The following is a 26,765-nucleotide window of genomic DNA, read 5'->3' as shown; positions in this document are numbered from 1 at the left end:
TTAAATCATTGCTCAGTACTTGATTCGGATTGTGTACAACTGTGGTCATGCTGTGACACAGAAGTTGTTACCCTGTGTATTTTGCCGATGGTTAAACTAAGGTGCAGAAAAATAATGAGCCTTAACTGTTCAGGACTTTCAGGTGTGACTTTTGTCATCTTAGAGAAGTTCCTGATTCATAGGTCAGAGAGGTGCAAATAGACAGAGAAATGGGGCATGAAACACTGCAGTGGGAACAGAGGAGCTGTTACACAAAGAAACTGGTGTAACTGCACTTTATTGTTTCAGGGGGCTTTTAAAGGTGTTAATTATAACATTTAAGGCATGCAGGGTGCTGGAAATGCTTCTGATTCCTCATCACTTTGACTTCTAAAGTCAGTCACATGAGTGGCTTTATAAAGGCATAAGATAATAATTATGTAYATGCAAATTGTTCAGTATTGCCTTGGTGTGCACTCTAATGCAAAACTGGACTAACTCRTCTATTTTAAAGGTGCTGAGCAAGTACAATTCTTTTTAGGTCTATTAGAATTTCTGGTCCTCATTGCKTCTGATCATTACTGGCTTTTAATACTTTATCTGAAAGGTGCTTTATGTAGCAAATTGCATGGAACACACTTTACCTTAGAAGTATAATGGGCTGAGACATTCCTGRCAAAATTTCACAAGTTAAAAAATTAATATGAGTTGAGGAAAAGTTGATGTAAAATGTTTCCAAGTAACATACATTTTCAGAACTTTTCCACGGAATAAATGATTTTATTATATTTGTTGTACCATATACAAAGCAATCATTTTGAGGGTATAAAACACATCATTATGTAAGTTAGGAAATTATTTATAGGGTCATTTTCTGTCTRTGTAATTTACTCTGTAATTCTTTAGCTATTTATTGTAATAGTTCCTAAAAGGACATGTGAGATTCAAACTTTGTCTTCTGGCTGTCCTTAAGCCTTTTCTTTCATAACTCCTTGGCTATGACCTTAAGTAATGAAGGAGCTTCTAGGGCAAGCAGCAAGAGCTAGGCCTTGTAAAAGACTCCGTCTTTTCTTCACTTGAAGGAACAGCAGAAAAATATCTCCAAGGATCATCTATATCCTGTTCCACAGKCTCCAGCACATCTTCTGATAAAATKCAGAAAGGGAGCTGAAAACCAGCCAAGTTCTTTTCAGCACAATTAGCCAGCTGCCACACTCATGCTGCTCTGCTGCCACCACCAAGCAGCCCCTGGACCCCTCACTGCTCACCTGCCAGTAAATCCTCACAAAACCACTTTGGAGGGGAAGCCCTGTATGTCTGCAGGAGATAAGCATGTGGTTATTTTATAGACTTGCTTTGCTTTATCCAGCAAGTGAATCTTAGTCATGGCAGAGCTCATTACACAGAAGGGTTCCTGACATTCAGTGTCTGCTCTTTCCTCTCTTCTGTCTGTAAAATGGATTGATGAGAGCTGGTGGAACTGTGAAAAGTAATGATCTTGGTTGAGGGAGAAAAAAGGAGAGTAACAAGTGAAATTTGGGATTGGAGGAGAGAGTAAGAAAGTGGGGAGAGAACTGAGGCAAGGAAAGTTGGTACAGGACCATCCTCGACAGAAGGAGGTGACAAGAAATAAGGGTTGGTGGGGGAAACTGAACAAAGTCTATTGGGCAAGGAAACAGAGAAGAAGAGTCGACAGTGAAGGAGAGAAGCAAATAGCAAACTGTGGGRAAAGGAGGACATTGTTAAAAGCTGTAGGATGAAATCAGTAAGAGAGAGGAGACTTAAGAGCCCAGAGACGAATATGAAAACACCATAATAAAACTGACTTAAGTTTTAGTGTTTAACATATGAGTAAAGTGTGTGTAAACACTGATTGGAGGATGTGAAGGAGACCAAGACATTGTCTTTCCAGTGGTGTCCAGTGACAGCACAAGAGGCATGGCCATACTTTGAAACAGGTTTTCCTAAGAGGTTGTRGARTCTCCATCCTTGGAGATAGAGCTGGACACARGCCTGGGCATCAGGCTCTGGCTGATGCTACTTAAAGCAGGGTGCTTGTTCCAGATAATCTCTACAGGTTGCTTACTACTCCATAATTTCCATGATTGTGCGGGCATTTGCAAAAAGTGATAAAGATGGAATTATTGTTTTCCTTGCAATGTGTGAGGTTTCATTATGCAATGGTTTCAGGATTTCTGCAAATAATTTGCAAGGGCCTGGAAGGATACTTCAGTATCTAGACCATAATTTGCTTTGAATTGTTGGTTTGGGGTTTTCCTCTTCTTCAGAAGTAATGGAAAAAGCCACAGCTAGATGAAAAATGTACACAGTTGCATTTTATTATAATAAAATCTCCCATTTTGCTTATTTGATAAAACCTGCAAATGTGCTTGGAGTTAAACTAATTGCCCACAACCTGTGTAACTATCTGGTTACTGGTGGCTTTTTCTTTTTAAATTTTTTTCTTTCTTTTTACCTGCACATCTTCAGTTTGTTTTAGGACACCAGAGAGATGTTGTGGTCATGGTCTGATAGTGTGTAGATATTTTATAGACAGCTTTGAATTTAACAACTTTTTATGGAGATGCACGGTTGCATAAAACTGTAATTTATTTGATCTCTCTGCCACRCTATGCTTTTATTTCAGAAAGAAGGAAATAAATAGGAAGTAATCCTTGTCATTTTTAAGGGAAAAATACAAATGYATGGACACATGCAACCATTTATGGAAACACAAATGTCATCTGTGTAGTAAGCAAATAACACTGATTGTGTGATAAATCTCTTCCATTAATTTTAAGCTGTCTCTATTAAAATATGTTTCTTGCCCAAGATATCAGCAGCATTGATTATCAAGATGCTTGTTTCAAAGTGACTTAAATACCTCTTCGTTTCATTAATGACATTCCTTTCTACAATATTTGAGAACCTACAAAAATATTTCCATTAAAAATGCTGCTTAGCTGGAAGTCTCTATGTTATAGGATACTTCAGCTTTATTTTAATTACTCTCATGGTCAAGTAGAAAGCCATTACAATCCAATTACAGATAAAACAAACATAGAAATAGAATTTATTTCTGGACTAGTGYCTGCTATGACTCTCAGTTATTACTCATAGAAAACATAAATATTAAAAAATTAATGAAAGCATTCTGAGACAAATTGTTATAAACAATAGCAAAAGTGTTTAATAGGGGAGAAAAGCAGAAACAGTAGGCCATGCAAATGCAGAATAACTTTGCTGGGTCAGAGTTTGATCTTTTGACAAGATACTCCAGCTCATTGCAAATCAGATTCTGTTCACTGTTGTCACTGCTTTATAATGCATCATAACTCATCGTTTTTCTGCAAATTCTCTTTGCTTTGTTAAATATATGAGAAATTCATCTCGTATTTAAGCTACATGGRCTTCTCATTACCTTCAGAGAACTCACATATCTTGCAGGTTCAGAAAAATTCCTGAAAGCACAACAATGCCGATGTCAGGACCCATAACAAAGTTTACTCTGCATGTTTCTTGCTTCACTGATACCTTCCAAAGTACAGCAGCTGTGTAAGATCAGGGAGCTCAGTAAGACTCATGAAGCACAACTGGCTCAAGCCCAGGTGCAGCAAAGCTCATTATTTCAATGGGAAGTGTTTTCATGTTTAAAAGTTAACCCTGTGCTGGAGTTGCTGGGTTAGGGCTTTTAAGGATACACTATAGAATACACTTAAATAAGGAATTACTTGCATTAGTGTAGCTGACAGAGCAAATTCTTGTAAATGATTTTTTGTATATAATTTTCAGAACTGTGGAGTTACAGATCAATTTTAGACATTATAAATGACAACTAAAACAGAAACTTTTTATTAAGTAACGAGGAGGCTGGTAATACAGGAGGGGGAAAGCTGAGATATGGTAATATGATCACAAACCTTATTCTCAAGGCAGTATTATCTTCATCATTTAGATAYGTTTGCTTTTTTATTTATCTGATTAGTTTTTCATTAGAAAAACTAGATAGGTGGATTTTAGAAGATTAATTTTTGGAATGCATTACAAAAAGGCTCATTGAATAATTGACACTTCAATTTCATGAAACAGAAGTTTATGAAATACTGTTTGCTTATTTCCAGAAACCAAGACTGTAGATTGTGCATTGCTTTTTGTTTAGCTCAGAGTTTAGTTAGAGGCTGAATTAGAATGAAACTGGAGAAACACAACCGCAGACAGGGGTTTGATTATTTTCCTTTACATACATGCTTTTWAAATATTATTCAATTTTCACCATACAGCTGCTCAGACCAATGGCAGTATATATAAATCTTAAGCATTCAGTTGAATACCTTGCTGAATCAGGGCCATTTTCAGGGCACACATTACTGTGAAATGGCTTTGTTCCACATTACTCACATTATCATTCTAATAGTAATAATTCTTCACAGATGGACTACTTTTCTTCCACTCAAGTAACTTAAAAGATAGAAGATACATGAGCTGATAAATGCCTGAAATTTCTTAGTAGTAATTAATATTATGTATAGTCTTAAGGAGTTTTAATGTGAGAGAGGGAAGCAGATTAAATTTATAGTAATGTAAACAAAAAAACTGAAAATGGGATGGGCTTTTGCAGATTAACCACTCACCCATTGATTTACCATCTGAAAAATAAGATCCTTTTTATTAAGAAAATATTATGTAAATTGTTAGTGTTCAGTATCCAAAGTATATTTTCTAAAGCCACAATTGTAACCACAATTGTAACCACAATTAATATTGAATTACTATTTATAATTAGCTTCTTTTGTAGTATAAAGCAATCCTGAAAGTCAGGATTGTAAAAATTATTTTTAGATTAAAAAATATTTCAAGTACCACAGAGGACATAAAGTTGAGTGTACAAATTAGAAATTTTTAGAGTTCTTAAAATTCTGTCCATTGCTCCATAACAAAACCAGAAATATCTGGAAATATTCCACTTGGGATGCTCACTTTGGTCATCTCACATTCTCTTCTAGTATGATAATGTGTGACATAAATGTTTTTAGACACAGTTTGTTACTGTCATGCTTCCCTCCAGCAGTCAAACAAAGCCAAAATTWTCCCTTGAAACCCTTCAAATACTGTATTTTGTAATTTATAGTTATAGCCTCTAGTTAACTGTCTTGTATGAGGTTCTTTGTAGAAATTACTTTAATTGTACATTTTTTTTTTAATAAATAATTTGGATTTATGTTGTTCTTAACAGAAATATTTATAATGTACTTAAGTTAGGACACAAAGCTATCCCAATACCATTTCATTCTTTTCTATTGCATTTTTCTCTTTAAAAAAGAATAATGGTAGTTATACAATACTGATCTTTAATAATTTTCCCTCTTCTGTTAATGGCAGTCTTTTGGAAAAAAAAAAAACCGGTATTTGCTTTTCCTTTTTTTCCTTCTTTTTTAGTTTTYGGAAGCTTTAAATTTTTTTCTAATCCAAATCACAGTCAAATATAGAAACATAGTGCTATGTTCTTGCCTTCTGCTAAACCAACAGAAGATGACTGTGTACAGCATCTGCTCTCTTTCTTCTGAAGAGAGGCATAGCTTGCTCATTCAAATCTGTAAACCAGACACTTTCAATGCCAAAACTCAGATCCAGAAGCTCATCATAAGCTCCAGTCCCTATCTGACCCCAAACAGAACAATGTCTGGGTACTGAAGCAAGAAGTAGTTGATATCTGGAGAATGGGGTTTCAAAGACAAATTTTTATGGATATCAGCACTGAAGGGTGTTGGCTATATGCATGTGTGGAGCAGAGAGTTATTTGGGGAAAAGAGAATTTCATTTGTGTGATAAACTGAATTTTTGGCATTTATTTCCCAGAGTGCTAAGCATTCCCTATCCGTTACTTAGTCCATGCCCTTTTCTGGCTTTGTATCAAACTTTGTTAAAGGCTGTTCATTTTCAAAAGAGTCTTTGAAGTGGCTATCTTCTAAAGAGCAGGCAAGGATATTTTTCTGTAACCTTTAAGAAGTAAATAGAGGGCTGTGATGATCACAGAGTGGAAAACATGGATGCAGATTGACAGGAAGTAGTGYTAAAATAAGTTTTAGGAATTTGTATTTATTTATGATAATCCTACCTTGACAAAACAAATACTAGGGATAACCGCAAAGTTTTTAGGTATTGTAAAAAACAACCCTTCCTGTTACATTTGTGATTGAGAGCTTTGAAACAGCAGAGGGATAGACAGTTTTGAATGTAACTTTGCTATTGGATATACTGCAGACAGATTTAAATGGTACATAAAAGCRTGTCTCCTCCTGTTTAGTAGAAAGAGCTCTAAGAGGTAGCTGTAGATCATAATGTTGACTTTACAGCAAAGGAGACATTACATTCTAATGAAAATCTGCCATGAATCATTCATAATTTGCTCAATAATAATTTACACATGGCTGCTCTTTATTGTGTTGAACAGAATGTAGTCAGGCTTGATGACCTTTAAGTCCTCTTTTAGGTTTGGTATCTAAAAATGTGATCTGCAAGGTCTCAGAATTGCTTATTTTACAAGGCTTTGAAATAAAAAGCTCTGCAAAGACACAATTCATTTCCAGTCTSTGGATTGGCAGTACATTTTAACATTTATGCTCAGCTTTGTGCATAACTCTGATTTTTATTTTGTTCATGTCAAGTCGTAATGTCTTGTATTAGTGATTAAGGAGTGCAGACTGGAGCGAAAAATTACAGAGATAAGAACACAAAATGTTTCTCTAAGGAAAGTATTTTAATAACATTAAAAATAATAAGTATATCAATCATATATAAGCTGTTCAGTAGGATACTTCAGCAATATAGCAGATTCATTTCCAGAAAAATGTATTGGGACAATATATGTTCCACTGCTGAAAATGGCAAGCTGTTTTGAAAGTGAAAAGTGACACTCCTGTCTTTGTTGTCAAAGACAGCAAAGATCCTGGTACTTTTTATTACAGACTAAAAAAGAGTAAAATTAAACTCATGTCTTTCTTTTGTGTAGAACATAATCTTAAGCCTTTGGTATTGTTAGAACCACTGCCGGCTTTGCTAAAAGCAAAAGATAAAAAGTACAAATCTCCAAATTTAATTTTTCTCATCAGAAGTTTTTTTCCCTAGGATACCTGAATGATCCTTCTATAAAGRCCTTCTATTTCTTTGTTTCCTATTTGAGATAAAGTCTAATGGGGCTGGACCCAGCTTTCCTGTGAAAGCTTAATTCCTTTGCCWTGCCACAGCAATACGTTCTGACTTGGTTAAGCAGCTGGACTGCTGTGACAGTGGGTTGCTGAGCTAGTGTGACCTCTCCCAGGAATTAAACCTGCTCAGATAAAGAGGTRTTTTCATGGCATTACTGAACTGTAATTAAGGGTCAAGAAAAACAGGATGTACACTTGTTTTGTATTTAATAATTGTTAACAATAAAAACTCACCATGGTCCCCTACCTTCACCAGCGAGGAGCCCCATAAATCTGGATAAAGGGGGAAACTCAGCTTTTCTCAAATATTACTGTTGTCCAAGGCGTGCTAGGATCTGCTTGTTGCTTATTTCAACACTCATTAATGTGCATTATGGTATCAATGGATACAAGTGTGTTAGTAATTTACAGATTGATAGATGATCATGCTAACCTGGCATTTGATGAATTCATCAATTTGGCTTATAGTGTTCTGGCATTTAATCACATACAAGAAAGCCCAAACATTATATCCCCTTTTTATTTTGTTCAAACTATTGTCATTAATTAGAAAGCAAGAGTTTTGTCAKCTTTAATGTAAAAAAAAGAGCATCATCAAATGAAAATGTAAGCTAGATAGSAAAGTATGAATGGAAACTCTCCACAGGTAAAAAATGTTCAGGGYTCTCTTTAAGATATGACATCTCATAAAAATGTTATAAAACAAAGGTTCTTTCAGCCTTAACTAGATGCTCAGTAATATAGTTGTAATGATGTGATCAGTCTGATTTCAGATTAATATTTCCAGCATTCTCATGAAGCAAAGAACCAGGAAGCAGACTTCTCTTTTAGCTGTCAGCTTCACTTATTTGTTCTTGGGTCAGAAAAAAATGCTAATTACCAGTTATTTTTCAAACATTGAACATTAGCAGACATGTAAACATCTAATTCTTATCCACATAAACATACTTTTTACTCAGTTTTGAGTATCTTTCCAGTTGGGGATTTCTTCCCTGCTCCTGTTTACTTCAGATACATATTGTGCACCTAATCTCTGTACTTAACATTGTGGCCAAGGGGATTTGTATAAATCTACAGACTGTAAGTTTCCCATCAGGCATTTTCCTGTATGTTGGTAATGGTACCTTTCACTCCCATTATTGTGCCTTATTTAATACACCTTCATTAGGATTCAAATACTGACTTCTTTATTTGCWCTGTGAACATGTGCTAAAGACATGTCACTGCTATATGCTCCTTTTCTTATGAATCCGGTTTTCCCTGACTTCATAAATATACTCAAAAGGTGCAAGCAATATCAGCAGCTGTTTTAATGAAAAAGAACTCTTCAGTAATTGTTATATCAAAACCAGCAAAGCCAAAACAGTTCTCTTCCATGTGGGTATCTGTAAGGAATAGATTCCCCTCACCTAAACYTAAACATTTATCAAACAGATACTCATGATGGAGTTCACTCTATGTTGTAGGAAAAAGGAATAGACAATTTCAGGACACAAATCATCTGACCTGTTCTAGACATTTACTTGAGAATAAGATGACCCAACTCTGAAACTATGTCTTTTCMTCCATTATAAAAGGAACACAGGCAATCCTGCTCACACATAAATGTCTATATTTAGTTAAATAAGTACCACTGAAGGTATCTCTGGACTAGGCTTTCAAAGATAGAATAGGGGTCTGAATGTCAGGGGAACCGTGATTTACTGGTGCCATACAACTTCCACCGTGGATCTTTGACATCTTAGTTACATAACCCTTCTAAAACTGAGTGATGCAATGTCTAAAATATTTAGATCCTGAACCTCTTGTCTCAATAAAGAGAATCACTGTTAATGTAGGAAAAAATATTGCCTCGTTCATTGGTGGCATTTAAAAAGGATAAACAGGGAGTGGCAATACAACATGCTTTGTAGTTTCAGTATTTTGAATAATAAAGTTGCTAGTTTGCATAAATATTATTGAAGCCAAATAAAGACAGTCTCAGCTGGGTTAATCCATTGTTCAGAATAAAAAAGCTTGCTTCAGGTAAAACAAAATATGTGGAATGTTGATGGATGCACAGGGCTTTCTTTGTATTTGCATCCTGGGAGTTATAATAAACAGATTATTAAAAAGGGGGGTCAGTTTTGTACGTGTATTATGGTAATTTATTATGTGYCACAAAGAAGATTAGCAAGGCATTCTGTCTTTTAGCATATGGTCACAATTTACAATTGGTAAACGTACTGAYTATGCTGGCTAGGTTTTCTCCTCATTTTCATGTTAAAACCTAATATGACTCACCTGCCTCACAGACACGGAGTCATTTCCCTTTTGCTGACTAAACCTGCAGATCKAACTTCACTGAGTTTGCTTCACCACAATGTACTTTTCTACTTAAAGGTATTTAAATGAGCCATAAATAGAGAATTTCAGCTTCCTTGACTKCTTTAACTGTTAAACAGAAAGTGCTTCCTTGGCATTTTTTAATTCTGAGTCTTTTTCATGTAACTGCTTTAACCAATTTAGGCGGGAGATATAGTGTTGAGGATATAATGTTGCCTGGACTGAGTACCAGAAAAGAATTTTTGTGGGCATCTTCCCAGCAATARTGCTGGTGCCTCCAGTATCTGATTAAAAATCCAGATGTGACTAACCCATGGGTACGTTGCCCATGTTCTCTGTTCTCCACGGGAAAGGATATGACCAAAGTGCAGCCATTGACATTTGCAGAGTGCAGAGCTCCTATCCCCAGCTCTTGATTGCCTCAGTTGTTCCCTGCATTAGCCTGGGCAATTGCAAAGTGAATTCAGGAGCTGTCTCAGCTCTGTCCTGCAGCTGTGCCACGTTGGAGCACTCAGCGAGGGTCCACCAACACTCCTGTCACTGCTCCACTGCACCCAGCAGGCAGCCACCATTCTGATTTGGGAGCTCAACTGCATCTGATTTACAACTTGTTAGTGATGATCCTGCTCACATGTTTATATCAGCTCCTGGGCATACATTCTGGCCTGCCCTTGAAGGGAAACAGCAGAAAAAAGTACTGAGGGAGACTTTTTTTTTGTGTTGTGCAATTATGTTTGATGGTGGATTTCTACTGCGTCCAAGGGCTTTTTTAGGGTCCSTTTCTTATCCTGGAAAGAAAGGAGGTGGATTTCTGGTAGGTGATTTCTTTTTCTTTTCTTTCTCTCTGCAGTGCTCTGGACAGGTAGAATGCCATAAGCTTGGAATTACAAAATCCAGACACTTGGATGTTTMTGATTTTTTTCCTACTGGGATTTTAAAAAATATCCTGTTGGAACATATTTCTTTCTAATTCTGGAGACCTCTTTGGGAAGCAATTCTGCTTACTTATCCCTTCCTTATTTCTGTCTTCTGGTGCACCTCCAAAGTCCTACTCTGGGAAAACAAAATCCAAACAAAAGAAAAAGTGAAGTAAAAAATAAACAAAATTGGTACCTTTGTTTGACAATAGCTATCTCTGAGTCCCATCMAGGTTTGTGCTGGAGGTTTTTATTCAGGCTTTGCTTTACACAAGAATGTCTCATTATTAACCTACAATAWTTTAGGAAGATAATTACCTTTCTCTTCTATTTATTCTAAAGGAATATTYGGGAATTGTGTCCTTAGTTTATTTAAATAAATGAGTCCTGATAAATAGAAAGTAAATATGTCATGTCTTAAGATGCTCCCTTTCTGTTTGCATCCACTTTCTTTTGGCTCAAACTATCAAATACAAGATGTGCTAAGATGTGCTGTGGGATTACCTGACCTGAGGGAGTTTAAGTCCAACTACATCAAAGATGTATCTCTTCTTCTCTTTGTTGTTTCACTATTTATTTGTATTTCCATCTGTGTGTGTTTGTTTAATCAAAAATAGCAGTGCTCAGGTATAGCGTACAAATATTCTGGAGCTGATTAGTGCAGTATTTAAAGAGAAAGTTCAGCCAGTAAATATCTGTGATGTTCTCAGCAGGAACCAGACAACTGCAATCGCTGATAGGAGTCAAGAGAAAAAGTGCAGTTAATAATTTGTAGATATTTATACCTTTGCTGGTTTCTTTCACGGTACAAAGGCATTAGTGAAAGTGACAGAAACGAGTTATGAGCTATTTACTTGGGCTATCTGGAAGGATTTAATCTCACTTGGGTCATGGAGTTGAATTCTCGGGGAATTGGTGTTACCGTGATAGGCTGTATCTGAAGGCCTGGAGTGCAGAGATAAGACTTTAAGTCCAGCTGGAATTAGAAGCAGTAGAATTAGCAGGATTGTAATGCTGTAAACCTTTTGGTTCAGATCCTGAAATGCCTCTGGATGGTAGTTCAAATCTCTTCCAGATGGAGGTTTGGCTCTTGGACCTGTGCCTAAGACAAACATTCCCAATGTCAAGGACTTTTTTTCTGGGAGACGCACAGTAAAATCAGCCTTACATGGCTCAGCATGCTTCTTGTTGTTGCTGTTCAGTCCTCCAGTTTCCTTAATATGGTGGGGAGGATGGTTTACTTGTTTCAAAAGGCTAATTTTCCACTTCACTGGTGCTCACATGCATGTTTGTGGCTATTTCTTTTAAAGGAAGGCTAGGAGAGTGTTTGAAAGGTCATTGCTTTTATAACAAATGAGACAAGGCTGAGTATAGATGGCATATGCATATCAGTATGAGATAATGGAGATTGCTGTAATAGAAAATATAAAACATCTATAAATGAGCTATTAAGGGCCGGGGGTTTTGTTGTGTTTTTCCTTTTTTTTTGTTGCTGCTGTTGTTTCCCCTCCCACTCTGAAAAGCCTTTCCTAGGAAATGCTTTAAAATAGTGTATGCATGAAGATTTACCAATGCATATGTATTTTTTGTAATGTAGTGAATTTATTGTGATCATACAGCATAATTAGACAAAAGTGACAAAGCATGAGTTGATAGATTAATTCTATGCTTACATTAAAGATGAGAAGTTAATTGCAAATCATGATTGTAAAAGACAACAGTTTGTTTTTCTGAGCTTAAAAGGAAGCAGTTTCCCCTGGTGTAACAGGAAATACAATCTCTAAATCGCTGAAGAGAAATAAAATTTTAAATTAAAGTAGCAGAGAATACTGATTAAAGAATGTAATTTTTTTTTAGGGTCTGAGTAGAAAACAAATTATTCTTCTGATTTCACTGGAAAATATAATTTTGTAACAAGAGCCACTAGGACTACTTCAAAGTTTCATTGCTGTAAAAACTTTTATTTTTAAATCAGTGCTCTTATTATTTTTTTTTTTTTTAGTTTAATGCTAAATTATAAGTTGTGCTAAAATTAAAAGTGAAGATTTCTCAATAGCTCTGAGGCAATATGAGGCAATATTGTTATGGTTTTAGAAAACGGTGGGCCAGGACAAAGTGTCATTCCTAGTGCCACTCAGTGGGCAAGTGAGGACTCTGAAYAAAAACCTGTTTTTCTCAAATCCCAGCTATTCCTGACAGATATTGGGCTACAAACACTTTCTCTAATACAATCATTTGATTATTAGAAATTTGCAGTCTTCTCTCTTCTGTTTGTATTTGGATTTTGTTCTTTGCTTTTTGCGACCCTTTGTCTCAAAGGAGTTATACCTGATGGGAATTTGTCCACTGTAGTGCATGGATATTTGCACAGTGTAATTAAATGCTTATGAATTGTTATCATGCATAAATGTTCATCTATAGTTTGTGGTGGGAGCACCAATACTCTAGAGAATAAGGTTTATTTTCAAAAGTATTTTTCTGCTTGAGGAAGCTTGAAAGAATTTAGCAGGTGAGAGCTCAGGAACCGGAGTTCATGAGTGTATGTTCTTTAGTTTGCTTAAAATTGTAATGTRTGAATTCTTTTGGATTTTTTTTTTTTAATTTTCTTTTTATTTTTAAGATCTAAATGTGTTGTTTAAATTCACAGTAACTTTGGAATGTTTCTTTGGTGTTTTACCACGGTGGAAAATTGCAGAAATTGTATGAGARGGAAAACTTGTGACCTATTGATAGTTTGGAAGTGTTCAAGTGGAATTAAAGGAAGAACATTGGCATGATTTAAAAGCAGGGTAGCATAACACTGATGTGTAAAATAGCACTCTTATTAGTGTATTTTAGAATTCTGTGTATTTATAAAGTACAGTTTTACTTACTTTGGCTGTTACTGGTGTTCCACATGAGTGAAATCATGAGAAGACACTTTAGATCCTGTTTTAATTTGTTGCTTTCCWTAAGCGCCCTCTCTGCCCCCAAAARCCCCAACTTTGTGTGGCATCCTTYTTGTATATTTTTTAAAAATTCTAGGTATAGACAAGTAAAAGATCTCATAACTTAAGGGACAAAGCTAAAAAAGTTGTTTGAAGATGACTAATTACTTGACTTTCCTCTTATCYAAACTAGATTGAATGTATTTGACCCTTTTGGCTTTCATCAGAGATGTTCATTGTTTAATATCTGGTATCAATTTTTGCCACAAGGAAATAATCCACTAAGATTTCTTGTCTACAGTCTACACTCTATAAAGGTGATTRGTTTACATATGCTTTATCTTTGTGAAGAGAAGGCACTGCTTTAAATCATAATTATCTTGTTAACAGAGTTGCAGTTCTGGGCTACTAGTTGGTCTGCAGACATTGTGTCTGTTCAGATCAGACCAAAACTTGAAATAAAGAGGAACAGCTTGTCCATCATATAGAGACTGAGTCTCAGAAATGGCAGAGCACAGTTATATAGTTGTGTATGTGTGTGTATTTGARGAAGTTCTGCCTGGTTTATTATTATTTATAGAGTGGCATAGTCCSCATCTATGTTCTGATTGAAGTGCCATTTCTATATCCTTTTCATTATCATAACTGAATTTGTTATAGCTAAGCCTGATGATGACAAATAAATAAAAAGTACCCATTAAGCCACTGCCACAGGCACTGAACTGTGAATTAATCATAATATTAATTCTAGTTAATCAATTTTATTTGTTGTCATGGTTTACACTGAGTCATAAGCAAGGAAAACATCACAGTGATAGTTAAAATGTTATTGTAAAATGCCAAACATTTAAATCATATATCTGTTGTCCTTCCATGTGGGAAGAGATACTGAATGAGATTGCAATAAAAAGGAACTTTGTCTTCAGAATAAAATGTWTGAAAGTCTGTGGAAATGCAAATTAGTTTGAAATTACTGTCATGCCAGTGTAGAATACCCTGATTTTATGTCTGAGGGCCTATTCTTTTCTGAAATTATTWGCATACTTGGTTTTACAGGTGGTCTTAGCCTGACACAGATTTAGTAATTAGAATTCAAGCCATAACCTTCATAAATGAAATACAGCTATCTTGTCTACAAAACTAAAATCTTTTACTCAGGCTGTTCAGAATTCAGGGCAAATCTGAACTTCACTGTGAAATTAAATGATGTTTTATGTAGCTTCTAGCTGATCTGTCCTGAATTATGCATTTCAAAATAACTTGATAGCAGTCACCTTTTAAAGTAACTTATTTCTRTACTTTCTAATGCTTGTGAAGTGACTTTAAATGTACCATCTGTGTCTAGAAAGTTAATACTTTTGTAGTAGAATGTATGGCACTTTATTGTGTGGAAGGAAATCAAAAGCTAGACCTAGAAAAGCATGGATGAGCCTCRAACGGGCTGGAGTTATCCCAGTGATGTCTTGCTATGTTGCCCTTTAAGCMTTGTGGGTGTCTTTTCAGAACACTGGAGCACAGGGAAATTCAATGCTTATGCCCCAAATTCCCCTTATTTAAGAAAAGCAGCTCCTAGAGTTATATAAATGATCCAGAGCAGGTATAATGAAATGAGGCATTGCTCCAGCTTAATATCCTTCAGCAAGACATCCAGAAATCACCTTGTATGCACAAGATAAACAAAGTTCTTACAAAATTCAGGTGTTGGGGCAGCCTTTGCTATTATACAAGAGCCTCCTCAAGAGCTTGTGTTAGAAAATAGGAGAGTTAATTTCAAATGCCATTTGAGCTTGGATTGGTTCACCTTTTTGGTTATTTTTGTGAAAACCATACAGATTGACTTAAGGTATTTTTGAGCTGGGCCAATATGTAGAAAATAAATCAGGAATAATTCAAGACTGATGCACAGAGAGAGAGATGAAATGGAAATAAAGACTGAGCTGTTCTTTAAAGCACTGTGCTTATTGCACAGAGAGATTGGAGTTGATGGCCTTAAAAGATTCCTTCCAACCTTAACAATGCCACGATTTGTGAGTGGTTTGGATCAACTTCTTCCAGTATTTGCACTATCTTGATAGCAAAGGCAGGATCCTGAACTGCCTGGTACAATCTGAATTCTTTAAAATAGTTATGTTCTTGTGTAAAATGTTTAAAAAAATCATCTTTTCTTCTATGTGTAGTAGCAGGATCATGTTGTAGGGGAAAAAAGCAAACCCTAAAACCACCATGCATGCAACATAATCTTAARTGATTCTCAAATGAATCTGAATATGCACCTGATGTGGGGCTGCTTGTATTTCTTAATAGCTAAAATACAGATTTTTTGKTTTTGAATACTGTGGTGTGTATGTAAAGTTTACAGTAATTGTATAATTCTGAAAAAAAAATAGCCTTTTGTGTTGTTGTTTTCCCTTTTAGGAAAAAAGTAATCTTTGATATCCTATAACCTTTTCTTTTAGAACATAGAAATGTTCTTGCTGAAATGGATATGGCTTTATCTTTCAGGGTTTCTGATTATGTGTAAAATCAAAAATGGGTGATATAGCAATCTATTTTCCTGAGGTACTGTAGTGTATAATCTTGATTTTACAGTTTTATATAACCGCAGTAAGCAAAAAAGAAAGTTTGAACACCTTATGAAGCAAGTCTCCTGCTAGTGGCCCTTTAGCTTTAGTGTTGATTAGTTGAGAAACTTATTCTTACTAAAAATGTGAAGTGGATTCTGGAGTGGGCATGGGGGATTTTTTTGTGGTTTGGGTTTTTTTTTTGTTTTTTTTGGTTTTTGGTTGGTTGGGGATTTTAAAGATATATGTAATATCCTTGGTGTTTGCAGTCTTTCCACGGGAATGGGAGAGGGACCCTTTGGACAAAATAAAAYGAGCAGAAATAAGGCAGCAGTAGATGACAGCTCAGAGGAGGAAAGGCAATGCAGGAACGTGTAGCTAAGGGCAGCATCCATTCCCTGTGGATTTACCATAGCCCAGTTAATTGAATGGATGGTTGTCTGTGGATGTGTTGTCTTATGGAGCTTTACAGAAGTGAATCAATGGGTTATTGGCTTCTCCAGGTATTGCCTACAATGGAAATGCCCTAGCTTTCTCTCTGCCAAAAGATTTTTATTTTTTTTTATCCCCATCAAAAAAAAAAAAAAATCGAACAATCCCACATGCAATTATCACATCTGGATTAAATTATTGCTGTGGAATATTCATGAGGCTTGGATTTTTATTTTACATCTTTAGTTTATTGCCTTTAGCTACAAGTCATATAAATTTGAGTTAAAAGCTTTCTAGTTGGCAGTATTAGCAGTATGTTAACTGCAGACATTGACTTGTATGTTGGCTTACCTTAGATTTTTTATTTTTGTGTACTACTTCATTTAGTCCATCTATTTCCCCTGCAGATGTAATTTATGATATGCCAGTCCTGCAATTTGCATATGACTTTCTCTGCCTAAAATGTGTGAAGTCGCTTAAATGTTTCTGTGCTCTTTTAAATGAAATGGTTTCATGTTTGACAAGAAATTATAGTTGTAACTAGTAAAAAAAACCTTCACACAGAAAATGTTTCTTCCACCTACTCTGTTCTGAGAGATTTGTCCTAAGAAAAAGAAAGTTCCTTGTAATCCTTGTTTATAGTGAATTCYAGAATCAGGAGCACATTTTTGTACTGAATTTAAAATACATTTACTGAATTTTAATGCTACCACCTAGTTCTGGAGACCTGAAGGATGAGGGTTTGCTGCCAGATCCTGAAAGTGCTTCACCTCTGCATGGCTGACATGCCTCTGAAACTCTCTGACTTGTAGGTGGCTGATAATCTATCATTGTGCTCATGGCTTCTCTGCTAAAATTGTGCCAAGTCTGTCAGTGCCCCAGGGGCCTGATAAGGCCTCCACATMCCCCTCTTACCCTGCATGGAGCACCCAGAAACTCCTGTGAGACAAAATMCATGTGCTCGAAAAAGAAGCTGAGGTACACAGCAAATTTAATCCATGTTCTGTCACTTTTTGTGGCTTGGAACTGGGACTTGGGGGGAAGCATAGGAACAGGAAGAGTGTTTTGGGTATAGAAACAAAACAGCCTTTGCACTTTCTGACCCCAGCCAAAAGTCCTCAAATCAGGGAGGACTGGTTTTTGTATGGTGACAGCTGTGGCTCAAGTGACTGTGAGCACATCCCAACTGTAGTGAGAAGAGGGATGTATCTGAGAAGGTTTGACTTCTCCTGTCCATCAGCTCCCTGTCATCTGTCCGCTTCCCTGGGGAAGGGGCCCTGGAAAGTCACCACAGCAGCAAGAGCAGCTGAAGCCAGAGGGCTTTGCTCTGTWCCTGGCCTCAGTGAGATCTGCTGCTATTAACACTTGTAACTGGATTTCTTTTTTTTTAATATTTTTAAGGTTATCATTTCAGTGGACACAGTAAATACATGGCAAGTTTAGAGAATTTCAAGTATTTCTCCAGTTCCGTTTTCTTCTTTCAGTCTTGAAAACGCATTTAATGCCATCTAGACAGAGAGATTAGAAATCATTAGTCTGACAGATTATTTGAATGAAGTTTGGCTGTTTGGTTTAGGGGGCTTCACATCCTCTTCTTTTTACAGTWCTATATCTCTCGTTCAAGACTAATGTTTAGAGCAGCAGCAGGACTTTTTAGTTCAGTTTTTCAACTGCAGTTGTATTTGGATTATCTTTATTATCTCTTTGCCTSTTTTTACTGGGAAGGACCAAAATAAATGTTTACACATTTTGAATAATTTTATTGCTTATATAAGAAATTGTTTGTGCATGCAATGCAATGCTTGTTATAAAATATTATTGATGAAGAGATGATTCCAAAGACCTTTATCTCGAGTGTCGTTTTTTTTTTAATGAAGACACCTTTGACAAGAAAGAAAAAGCAATTATCAATAAGATGGCATGATTGAAATTATTTTTAACATACTTACCTACATTTTCGGTTATAGTTGTCATCCTATCATGTTTTGTTTGAAATAACCATGAAGGAAATCTTCCTTGCATATCTCTGATCAGTTCAGCAAATTGTCCGCTACTTAATTTTGGAAGGGTTATAACTATTGACATAAAGCTGTCAATTTACTAATTAGACTGATCACTCTTAAAGGAGGATTTAATCTCTGAGATCCCACTATAAATTAAACCAATAGGTTCAATCCCCACAAAGATCTAAAACATGTGATTGACTCTACTTCAGTATTATTTCTCTTATAAATAAAGTTATCTATGTGCTTTATTGATATAGTTTTAATGACCAAAGTCAATAATAAAAAAAAAATATTTCTTTTGATGAATTCTTTAATGTGCTGTGTAGACTGATTTAACTCCAGTCCTCCCAGTCCTATTTCACCAACCCCTTTAAAACCAACCCCATGACTAATTTAGTAGTCTTTTTATTCTGTGCTCCCTGCTGCATTGGAGGTTCCATGTCAAAGTCAATCCACAGTAAAATGGTTAACTTTAGCTGCAATGAAGTGTCCCCATCTGCCAGTCAGTTGGTATCAGTCTTGTCAAAAATATAAAAGAAAATAAATGGTTTCCGAACAAAAAATATTCTCTCACTGCTAGAAATGGTCCTTATAGATTTGCATAAAATGTGGTAGACTTTAATTACCACTGCCTTTGTGATAAGTTTTGTGGTTAAGATGACTTAAAAGTTGCCAATCTGACAGTGCTTCCCCTTCAACAGATTGTTAATTATCTACAAGTGTTTTAAATAGAACGTCTGTAAAGGGCTAGCAAGAACTTCCTGGCTAATTCAATAATTATTTCTTTTATAAACTGATTTTATCTTCTCTCTCATGGTGAATGCTGTTAGGCTGGGCTTTGGGAAATTGGAGAAATACATTTTGTGCTAGAATGGATAATGTAGTTCATAGTTTTACTTAGGAAGAAAATAATACTACCTATATGATATTTAGTCACATAGTAGGAATCCTGGGATGGGTTGGGTTGAAAGGGACCTTAAASGACATTTAATACCTCTGCCATAGGCTAGGTCACCTTCTACTACACCAGGCTGCTCAGTGTCCCTTCCAACGTGGCCCTGAACATTTCCAGGGATGGGGCATCCACCACTTCTTTGGGCAACCTGTTCCAGTGCCTCRCCACCCTCACAATAAGGAATTTTTTCYTCGTACCGAATCTAAACCTACTCTTTTTCAGTTTGAAGCCATTTCCCCTTGTCCTGTSACTATATGCTCTTGTAAAAAGTCCCCATCCACCTTTTCTGTAGGCTCCCTAAAAGTGGTGAAAGGCTGTAATTAGATCACCTATAAATCTTCACTTCTCCAGGCTGAAAAACCCCAATTCTGTCGGCCTTTTCTTATAGGAGAGATGCATGCTCACCATTAGGATACATCTTGGTTCCTACTATGTCTGGGAGACAGAGTTATCCATCTGTACCAGCACTGGAAGCAGCAGTGAGTTGTGATAGCTTGGTGTGGATACCCCTGTTTACRTGGCAAAAAGGAGATAATTTTTTATTGAGTAATCTTTGTATTTGGGGAAGCTTTTTCTGTCTTACTGTCTCAAAGTGCCAAAATCATGCTRAGGGATCCCCAAACAATATTTAGCTATTCAAATACTCTCACATAGAGAAGTCAGTAGTCTTAATTTTGCWGAGAAGCCTGAATATTTGCATGGTTTGGAGAAGATTTTGCACTTTTCTAGTGTCTCGTATGCTGGTTTTTAAATCCTCTCAAGACCCGAAATTATTTCTTACATAACTTTAAAAATCCTTCTGCATTAATAGTTTTTCCTTGCTTGGGTCATTTGCTCAACATTTTAATGATTTATGTCTCTCATGTAGATAGTAGCAGGTACAAAGATGTGTTTTAATGATGTTCTGCTGCATATTGTTCACTGGGGGAGAATATAAAGCAGAAAAATACAAAGCATTGAATGCATGGATGGTTTCCAGCCTTTTAAGTGATTCAGAGTCTTTGATGAATCACTGGTTTCTATTGCTGACCTCTGCTTCTGACCTTTCCCTGACTTCACAGGTCAACAGTTCTGTCAGCAACCACATTTTGAATAATTTGTCATCCAAGATMTTTAGATATTTTTTCTGGTTTGGGGGATTTTTTTTTTTAAGTGGTCCTTGATGAAAATTCCGTTTTGGTTCTACAATTCATAATTGGATCTTGGCTACTGTTTAAAAAGGCACAGAGTAGAGTGTACTGTGCTGCCCTCTGTATTGGGCATCAGTACGATATACTGGTGGAATGTACACAGGTTTCCAGTACTCCCCTCATGCATTGAAAAAAAACCCTGTCCTCCCTGTTCTTCATATGCTGCATAGGAGTTGCACTTCAAGTTTAATATACCATTTGCCTACTTTTTTTCCTGTCTTCCCCCTCAAAAAGGTGGGGAACAACTGCCATATGCCCAAAGCACAGAAATTTCCATACTGAGTTATTTRGGAAATACTCAAGTACATTTGATATGACTTTGACTATTCAGTGGTGTTCTTTCTATTTCTTTCTTTATTCTGCCATTTTCCCGTTCATACACCGGAAAAGTCTTCCCTGATGYGTTTATTTTAATGCACAGCTTTCTCTGTGAGCCATTTGGCTGGGTACGAGARGGGCAGTTGCTTTAATCTCGCAATCAGAAGGCTTTGTTCCTCTCACAGTATGTTCTTGATTAGCGCAAACTAATAATTATAAACGCTACAGCATGCGATGTTATAACACCACAAGTGATTGGCTGGCCTGCAGGTTGACAGSCTTTTCTTAGACTCAAGAAAGAATKATACARAAATTGCATTTCRAAGTGTTTATCTTGCCAGAATTCCTAATTGTATTTTGACACAATTATAGCAATGACATTTAGTAGTACTGTCGCTAAAGAAGCATTAACATTTTGAATGCACTGTTTTTTTTCAAGGACAAATGTCTTTTCTTCTATTTTTGTTTGAAGGTAGAAAACTAAAATTTTCAAGCACGCTAAATCTTTTGAAGGTGTGTTAGGTTAGCATTAATAATAAAATATGGCCCTGAAGAATGCCAAGAACAGATGTAGAAAAGGAGATTTTTTTCTCTTCCTAATTTGGAAAATGAGGTGTAGGATAGTTGCTCTATCTATTAGTGGCTCTCTAATTGATTGTTTTATAACTTTTTTCCTCTCCACTCATCAGTGCCAGAAAGGCTGAAACCAATTATATTCTGCCAGTCTATAATGCCTGCTAGATCAATGCCTTCTTGTGCCTTAAGGACTTGATCTAATTTTGCTTGAACAGAAATAAAGAAACCACTGTTGACTTAAAGCTGGGCCTGTTACCAAATGTTACCAAAGGAGTTAAATGCATCTGATTTTCTTACGGCTTTTATGCCCATTATAAGAGTTAAAGAGGTGACAAATGGGATGTGGGTTTTTATGGATGAAAAAATAACAAGTTAGCTACAGTGTAAGTGAACAGTTGATAGCTGCTGATAGCGTGGGACTGTGCTCCCAGGTCCCTGTGGATATGCTTTTAGCATGCCTTTAGTGAAGATGACATTTCTTRTTTCAAATACTGAGCTGCTTTGTGTGCAAAGTACTCCTGTGTGCATGAGAAATGTCGTGAGGAAATTATTGCGGAGAGGGAGAGCACTGTAAGTTCAGTATTGCTAGCTTTCCCTTGGAGATAAGAACTTTAAAGGTGACTGCAAAATTCATCTTATTATTGTTACTCTTAATTCCCATATTAAGCATATTTGGACCTGATATAGGGCTAGTTGTAGTGGTTAAAATTGAATGGTAGTCAACATTGCATCAATTCACCCCTACTCTGCTTTCTTTTTAAAAAGCATTTTTCTAGAATCTCAGCCTTTCTAGCATGAGAATTATTATTCCTTCTTACATTTTTACGGTTATATACCCAGGCCCTGCAAACTAAGTAGGAAAGTTTTCACCTGAAATAGCTTCAGTGAAGTAAAATATTAATTCCTCTAAGAAGTTTAGTTTTGAAATATTTTCTTCTTGTAAAATCAATATAATTAGTACCAGAGCTGATAACATACCTGTGGAACTGCTTCTACAAGATGCTTTTAAATTATCTTGGTGTGACTGGTTTTTTGTGTGCATGCTGGTGTAGCATCATTAACTTYGAGAATCTCCTATAAATCACACAAAGATGAAGTAACAGAAAAATCACTGTCCCATGTTACCAGTACCAGAGGAAAAAAATGGCTTTGCTTGGGGTTTGAGTAATTATGTTTCTGGGGTTTTTTTATTTTATTTTAATGAGTGTTCTTCCCTATCTCCATACCGCCTTAGATCCCAAGTTTATAAAGCACTCCCCCTTCTTATTTCTCATATTTTTTTTTCAAGTGTACTCTTCCTAAATGGCAATTATGTAAGGATTATCTGAAGCTAAAAAAYAACTATTGCATTCCTCAAATTTGGAAAAATAAATATTATAACAAATGTATGATAATAAATTKGAGTGTGTAGGAAGAGGGATAGATTTTAAGGAAATAGTAACTTGCTAGTCTTGGTTGTATTTAACAATTCAAAGGGTTAGATGTTGTCTTTATGGATTGAAATTCCAGGCTTGAAAAGAGAAAAAGTAGACTCCCTTTGACAACAACACGACCAGACATTGCTTTATACTGGTTAGACTGCAGCTGTGTCCACCCAAGGACTCAAAACTATGGTTAGTCACCCCTGTGTCTGCTTGCAATTCAACTTACTTGTCTCCAAGCTGCTTTTTTCACCTGTCTGAAATGCCAGCACTTCATCTCAATGACAGCATTGAGCGGAGCTCAGTGAAGGCTAAGATGTTTTACTCAACTTATGATATAGCTGGAGCAACCTGTTATAACTGAGTTCCCACCACTAAGATAATTCTGAAATAATTTCAGCTGGGCCTACTTAATGCCAAAGAAATGCCTCACACAGAATTAAAAGGACATGGATCTACATGTGGCAATGGATTACTCTGTAATTCAGCTGTGTTTCAAGTGGGTACTGATTTCACTAAGGTGGTTAATGCCTTGACTGCTGTAATTTCTCTTGTGGATAAAGATTTTCTGTTATTTCCTGGGCAGTGACTCTATCCCAAACACCAAGTAATCCAAGTACCAAATATTTTCATTTTTGATACCTTAGCTGTTTATTTCTGCTTTGTATGTGGATASCTGTAAACTTCATATCTGTTGCTCAGATTAATTTTATTGTCTGTGATTGAAGTATTAATTGGTGTGAGATTAATATAAAGAGAAAACATACTACTATCAATTAGTTTTATGTGATGGAAGATATTTTTAGAAATGTTCCTGTATATGCTATATATATATATACATATATTTTCTTTTTTGTTAGGTAATCCTGTTTACACTATTTTACAGTTGTGAAATATTAATAATGATAATTTAATTTTTTTCTTTTTGTAATATACGTGTAAGTGAATATATATTGTGTAATATAGTAAGTGAATATATATTGTGTAATATAGTAAGTGAATATATATACGTGTAAGTGAATATATATATATCACTGTTTATATTCAAAAAGTCATCACAAAGTTTGATAAGGATTTTCTATCAATTTTTTTCTGGGTTTTTATATTGTTTTGTTGGGGGATAGCATTGGGAGTTTTTTAGTTTCTTTAACAATTACTGRTAAATATTGAAGTTAACATAAATATTCAGGAATCAACTAACAATTCTTACTTAACATTTTCATTATGTTGTGTTACTGTTAAGTAAAGGCTTTATCTGGCACCAAGAAATCTATTTACAGTTTTTCTAATTGTCTATTCTACTTCCAACTGTTATCTTTTTTTCCCTTTTTCCCCCTTAGTTTGCTGCAGGCCCATGTGTAGAGAGTGTTGAACCARACAATGAGATTTTGTAGCTTTTTAATTATGATTAAGTTAGTCCCTGTCTTTAGCTGAGAAAATGTAACCTGCTATGGATACCTGTTCACAGCACTAACCTTAGGGTGGAGGGAGCCACATGTCCTGTCTGTGACTGAACTTTACTGGTGAATATTGATATATAATCTGAATAATCTCTTCCAGTGTAAGCATSATAAAACTGTCTAGCTAAAATGTAAAAGAAATAGGAGTAGGAAAAGCAGCAATAAAACCAAGTTTTATATGTTTGTTTAGGAAGCAAATTGTGATGTTTATATGCTTTGGTTTTCTTTTGAAGGGCCCATCTTGCTGGGATGATGTGCTGTTTCCCAACAGAATAAGTGGTGTTTGCCAGTCCCAAGGGTGCARTGGAAATGTGGCGGTAAGATTTTGTCATGTTTCTCCAAGTACTGTGGCACTTCTAAGAATAATTCTTTGTAACAGTTCTAACCACGTTAGAAGTTCGGTAATGAATGTAAAGTGACACGTATGGTACACTTCAAAAGAGCTGTTCAGCATCAGATAATATACCTCTGATGTCTAGCAAAAGGGATGAACTTTGGTAGTTGCTTTTTGGAATGAAGGAGGAAACAATTTTATTTCATCTTCTGCACTGAAGTAAAAGTCTTAGATTTTCAAGTATGCTTAGGTTAAATGTAGGATGTAATACTTAAATGTTTCTGTCAATGGCTATTTTGTAATCATTATGTATATCTTTKCCTTAAAGCTTAAAATTTGCATGTCATCTTGCATATCAGAGCTCACATTTTGAGTGTTCAGGCTTTGTCCACAGGAGCAGGCTCTTCACRCTGATTGCTTTAGTCTTTCTCCCACATCTTTTTTCTGTTATTTCCTTTGTTTCTTGAAATGACATCAATGACAAGACTGAATAAGGAGGAGCATTGGTATACCAAATTCTTAATGAAGATTTTAAAGAATACTATGTATACTTATRTATTCTCATGTATTAGCTATTTTTTAGTGTTTAATACTAAAGATATCTGAGAGSTACGTCCTTCACAGAAAAAAGCTTAATTTGAGTGTTCCTTCAGGACAGAGATTTTACAGTCAAACTTAAATTTCCTTTGTATGAAAAGATTCTATTCATCAGTGATTTGCACATTGGGGCTATGCAAGTGCCTTTTTTCAGAGTCACTCACCTGCTCTGGTGCAACCTTCTCTTTGTCTCTTTGCAAGGCAGTTGTGGTGTGTCCATGCAGTTCTGTAGGTGTCTCCTGCGTGACCACAGAGGTGTCAGGAAATATTTGTATCTAACTTTAGATACCAAATGATTGTTTTAATAGTATGGGATTTATGACTGAGTCCATGTGCAGCCAACAGAAACTCAGATCTTGCAGCCTTTGGGTTTCTGCTCCTTGATGTGTGCCTTGCAGCAGTGGCTCACAGAATCACAGAATGTCCTGGCTTGGAAAGGACCCACAAAGACCAWGATTTTGAAAGTGGCAGGTGTGTTAGACATTCAAATGCTTTTCTCTGGGCAGTGCAATTCCCAGTTTTGTCACCTGTTGGCAGAATATACCTGACGGACTTGTAGCTGCCAACTTACATCTTTTGTAATGACACTTTCAGCAGCCCTGCCTCCTGAGCTACAATCCATTCCTTCATTGAATCAATTCCGAGTTTTTTAAAAGCAGAAAATGAAACAAAATGCCATCTTTGTGCAGAGAGAAGAAAACCACTGACCATGAAACTAAAATCTGATGCCGTGGCAACCAATGCCCAGTCACCTGCGCCCCATGACTCCATTTGCTGTCAATGCCTCTGGCAAGTTGCACACTTGGCAGAGCCAAGGAGCAGCATTATCTTCAGTAAGACATCAGTGAACAAACTTCAGAAATCACCATTTATTAGACAGGCATGTTGTTAATGCAGCTTCAGACCACCTGAACTACAGGCATAAGGCTGTTACTGCAGAAATATGCTGTTCCTTTGTCTCCAAACTGATGCATTTTCCCTTTATCAGCTACAAACCACTCTATCCAATAGTGTTAGAACTGAACCAGACTGATGTGCAAGAACACTCCTAATTTTTCTGTTTTTTCAACCAGAATTGTCAGCAATATCTATCTAGTCAAGAAAAAATAAGCAATTAAAAGCATTTAATTTCTTYTTTTACCTACCTGTTCAGTAGATAACCCTACATCAGATATTTGAATTGGTGGTTTGTGGAGGTCCTGGAATTGCTGAAAGATGCTTTTCCCATTTTTTGGAATGGTTTGTTTTTCTTCAGCCTCAATCACTGTGAAAACATATCTTTATTTTCTGGGAAATCATCCAGTGCAAAGGCTTAAATCACGAAGTTGTTTGTTTTGTGTCTTGCTCCTAGTGGGAAATAATAGTGATCCTACAGATGTGTTTCCAAGAATATGCCATTCTTTTCTGCTCTGGTAAAACTAACTCTTTGGAACAGACTAAAAAATACCTAAACCATGGGTTGAAACCTCTGAGTTTTTCTTGCCTGTTACAATCTTTGGAAGATTAAGTCACATTTTAACATTAAATATTCATTTTTGCATTTTTATGACAAAGTCTGTGCC

At 36.1% G+C, this 26,765-nt stretch overlaps 1 protein-coding gene across 1 annotated transcript in view; it reads left to right on the top strand.

The window, feature by feature from the left end:
* Positions 1-26,765, top strand: part of PRKN (parkin RBR E3 ubiquitin protein ligase) — a 670,240-nt gene that overhangs the window by 272,531 nt on the left and 370,944 nt on the right. The window contains exon 5 of the mRNA XM_057370416.1: positions 24,506-24,589. Within this exon, the coding sequence (XP_057226399.1) occupies positions 24,506-24,589 (84 nt within the window). The remainder of the gene's footprint in view (positions 1-24,505; positions 24,590-26,765) is intronic.

This window comes from Malurus melanocephalus, unplaced genomic scaffold (genome assembly GCF_030028575.1).
Source record: "Malurus melanocephalus ecotype Western Australia unplaced genomic scaffold, MMel_1.1 scaffold_5, whole genome shotgun sequence".
Taxonomy (NCBI): Eukaryota; Metazoa; Chordata; class Aves; order Passeriformes; family Maluridae; genus Malurus; species Malurus melanocephalus.
This window is presented reverse-complemented; position numbering and strand designations above follow the sequence as displayed.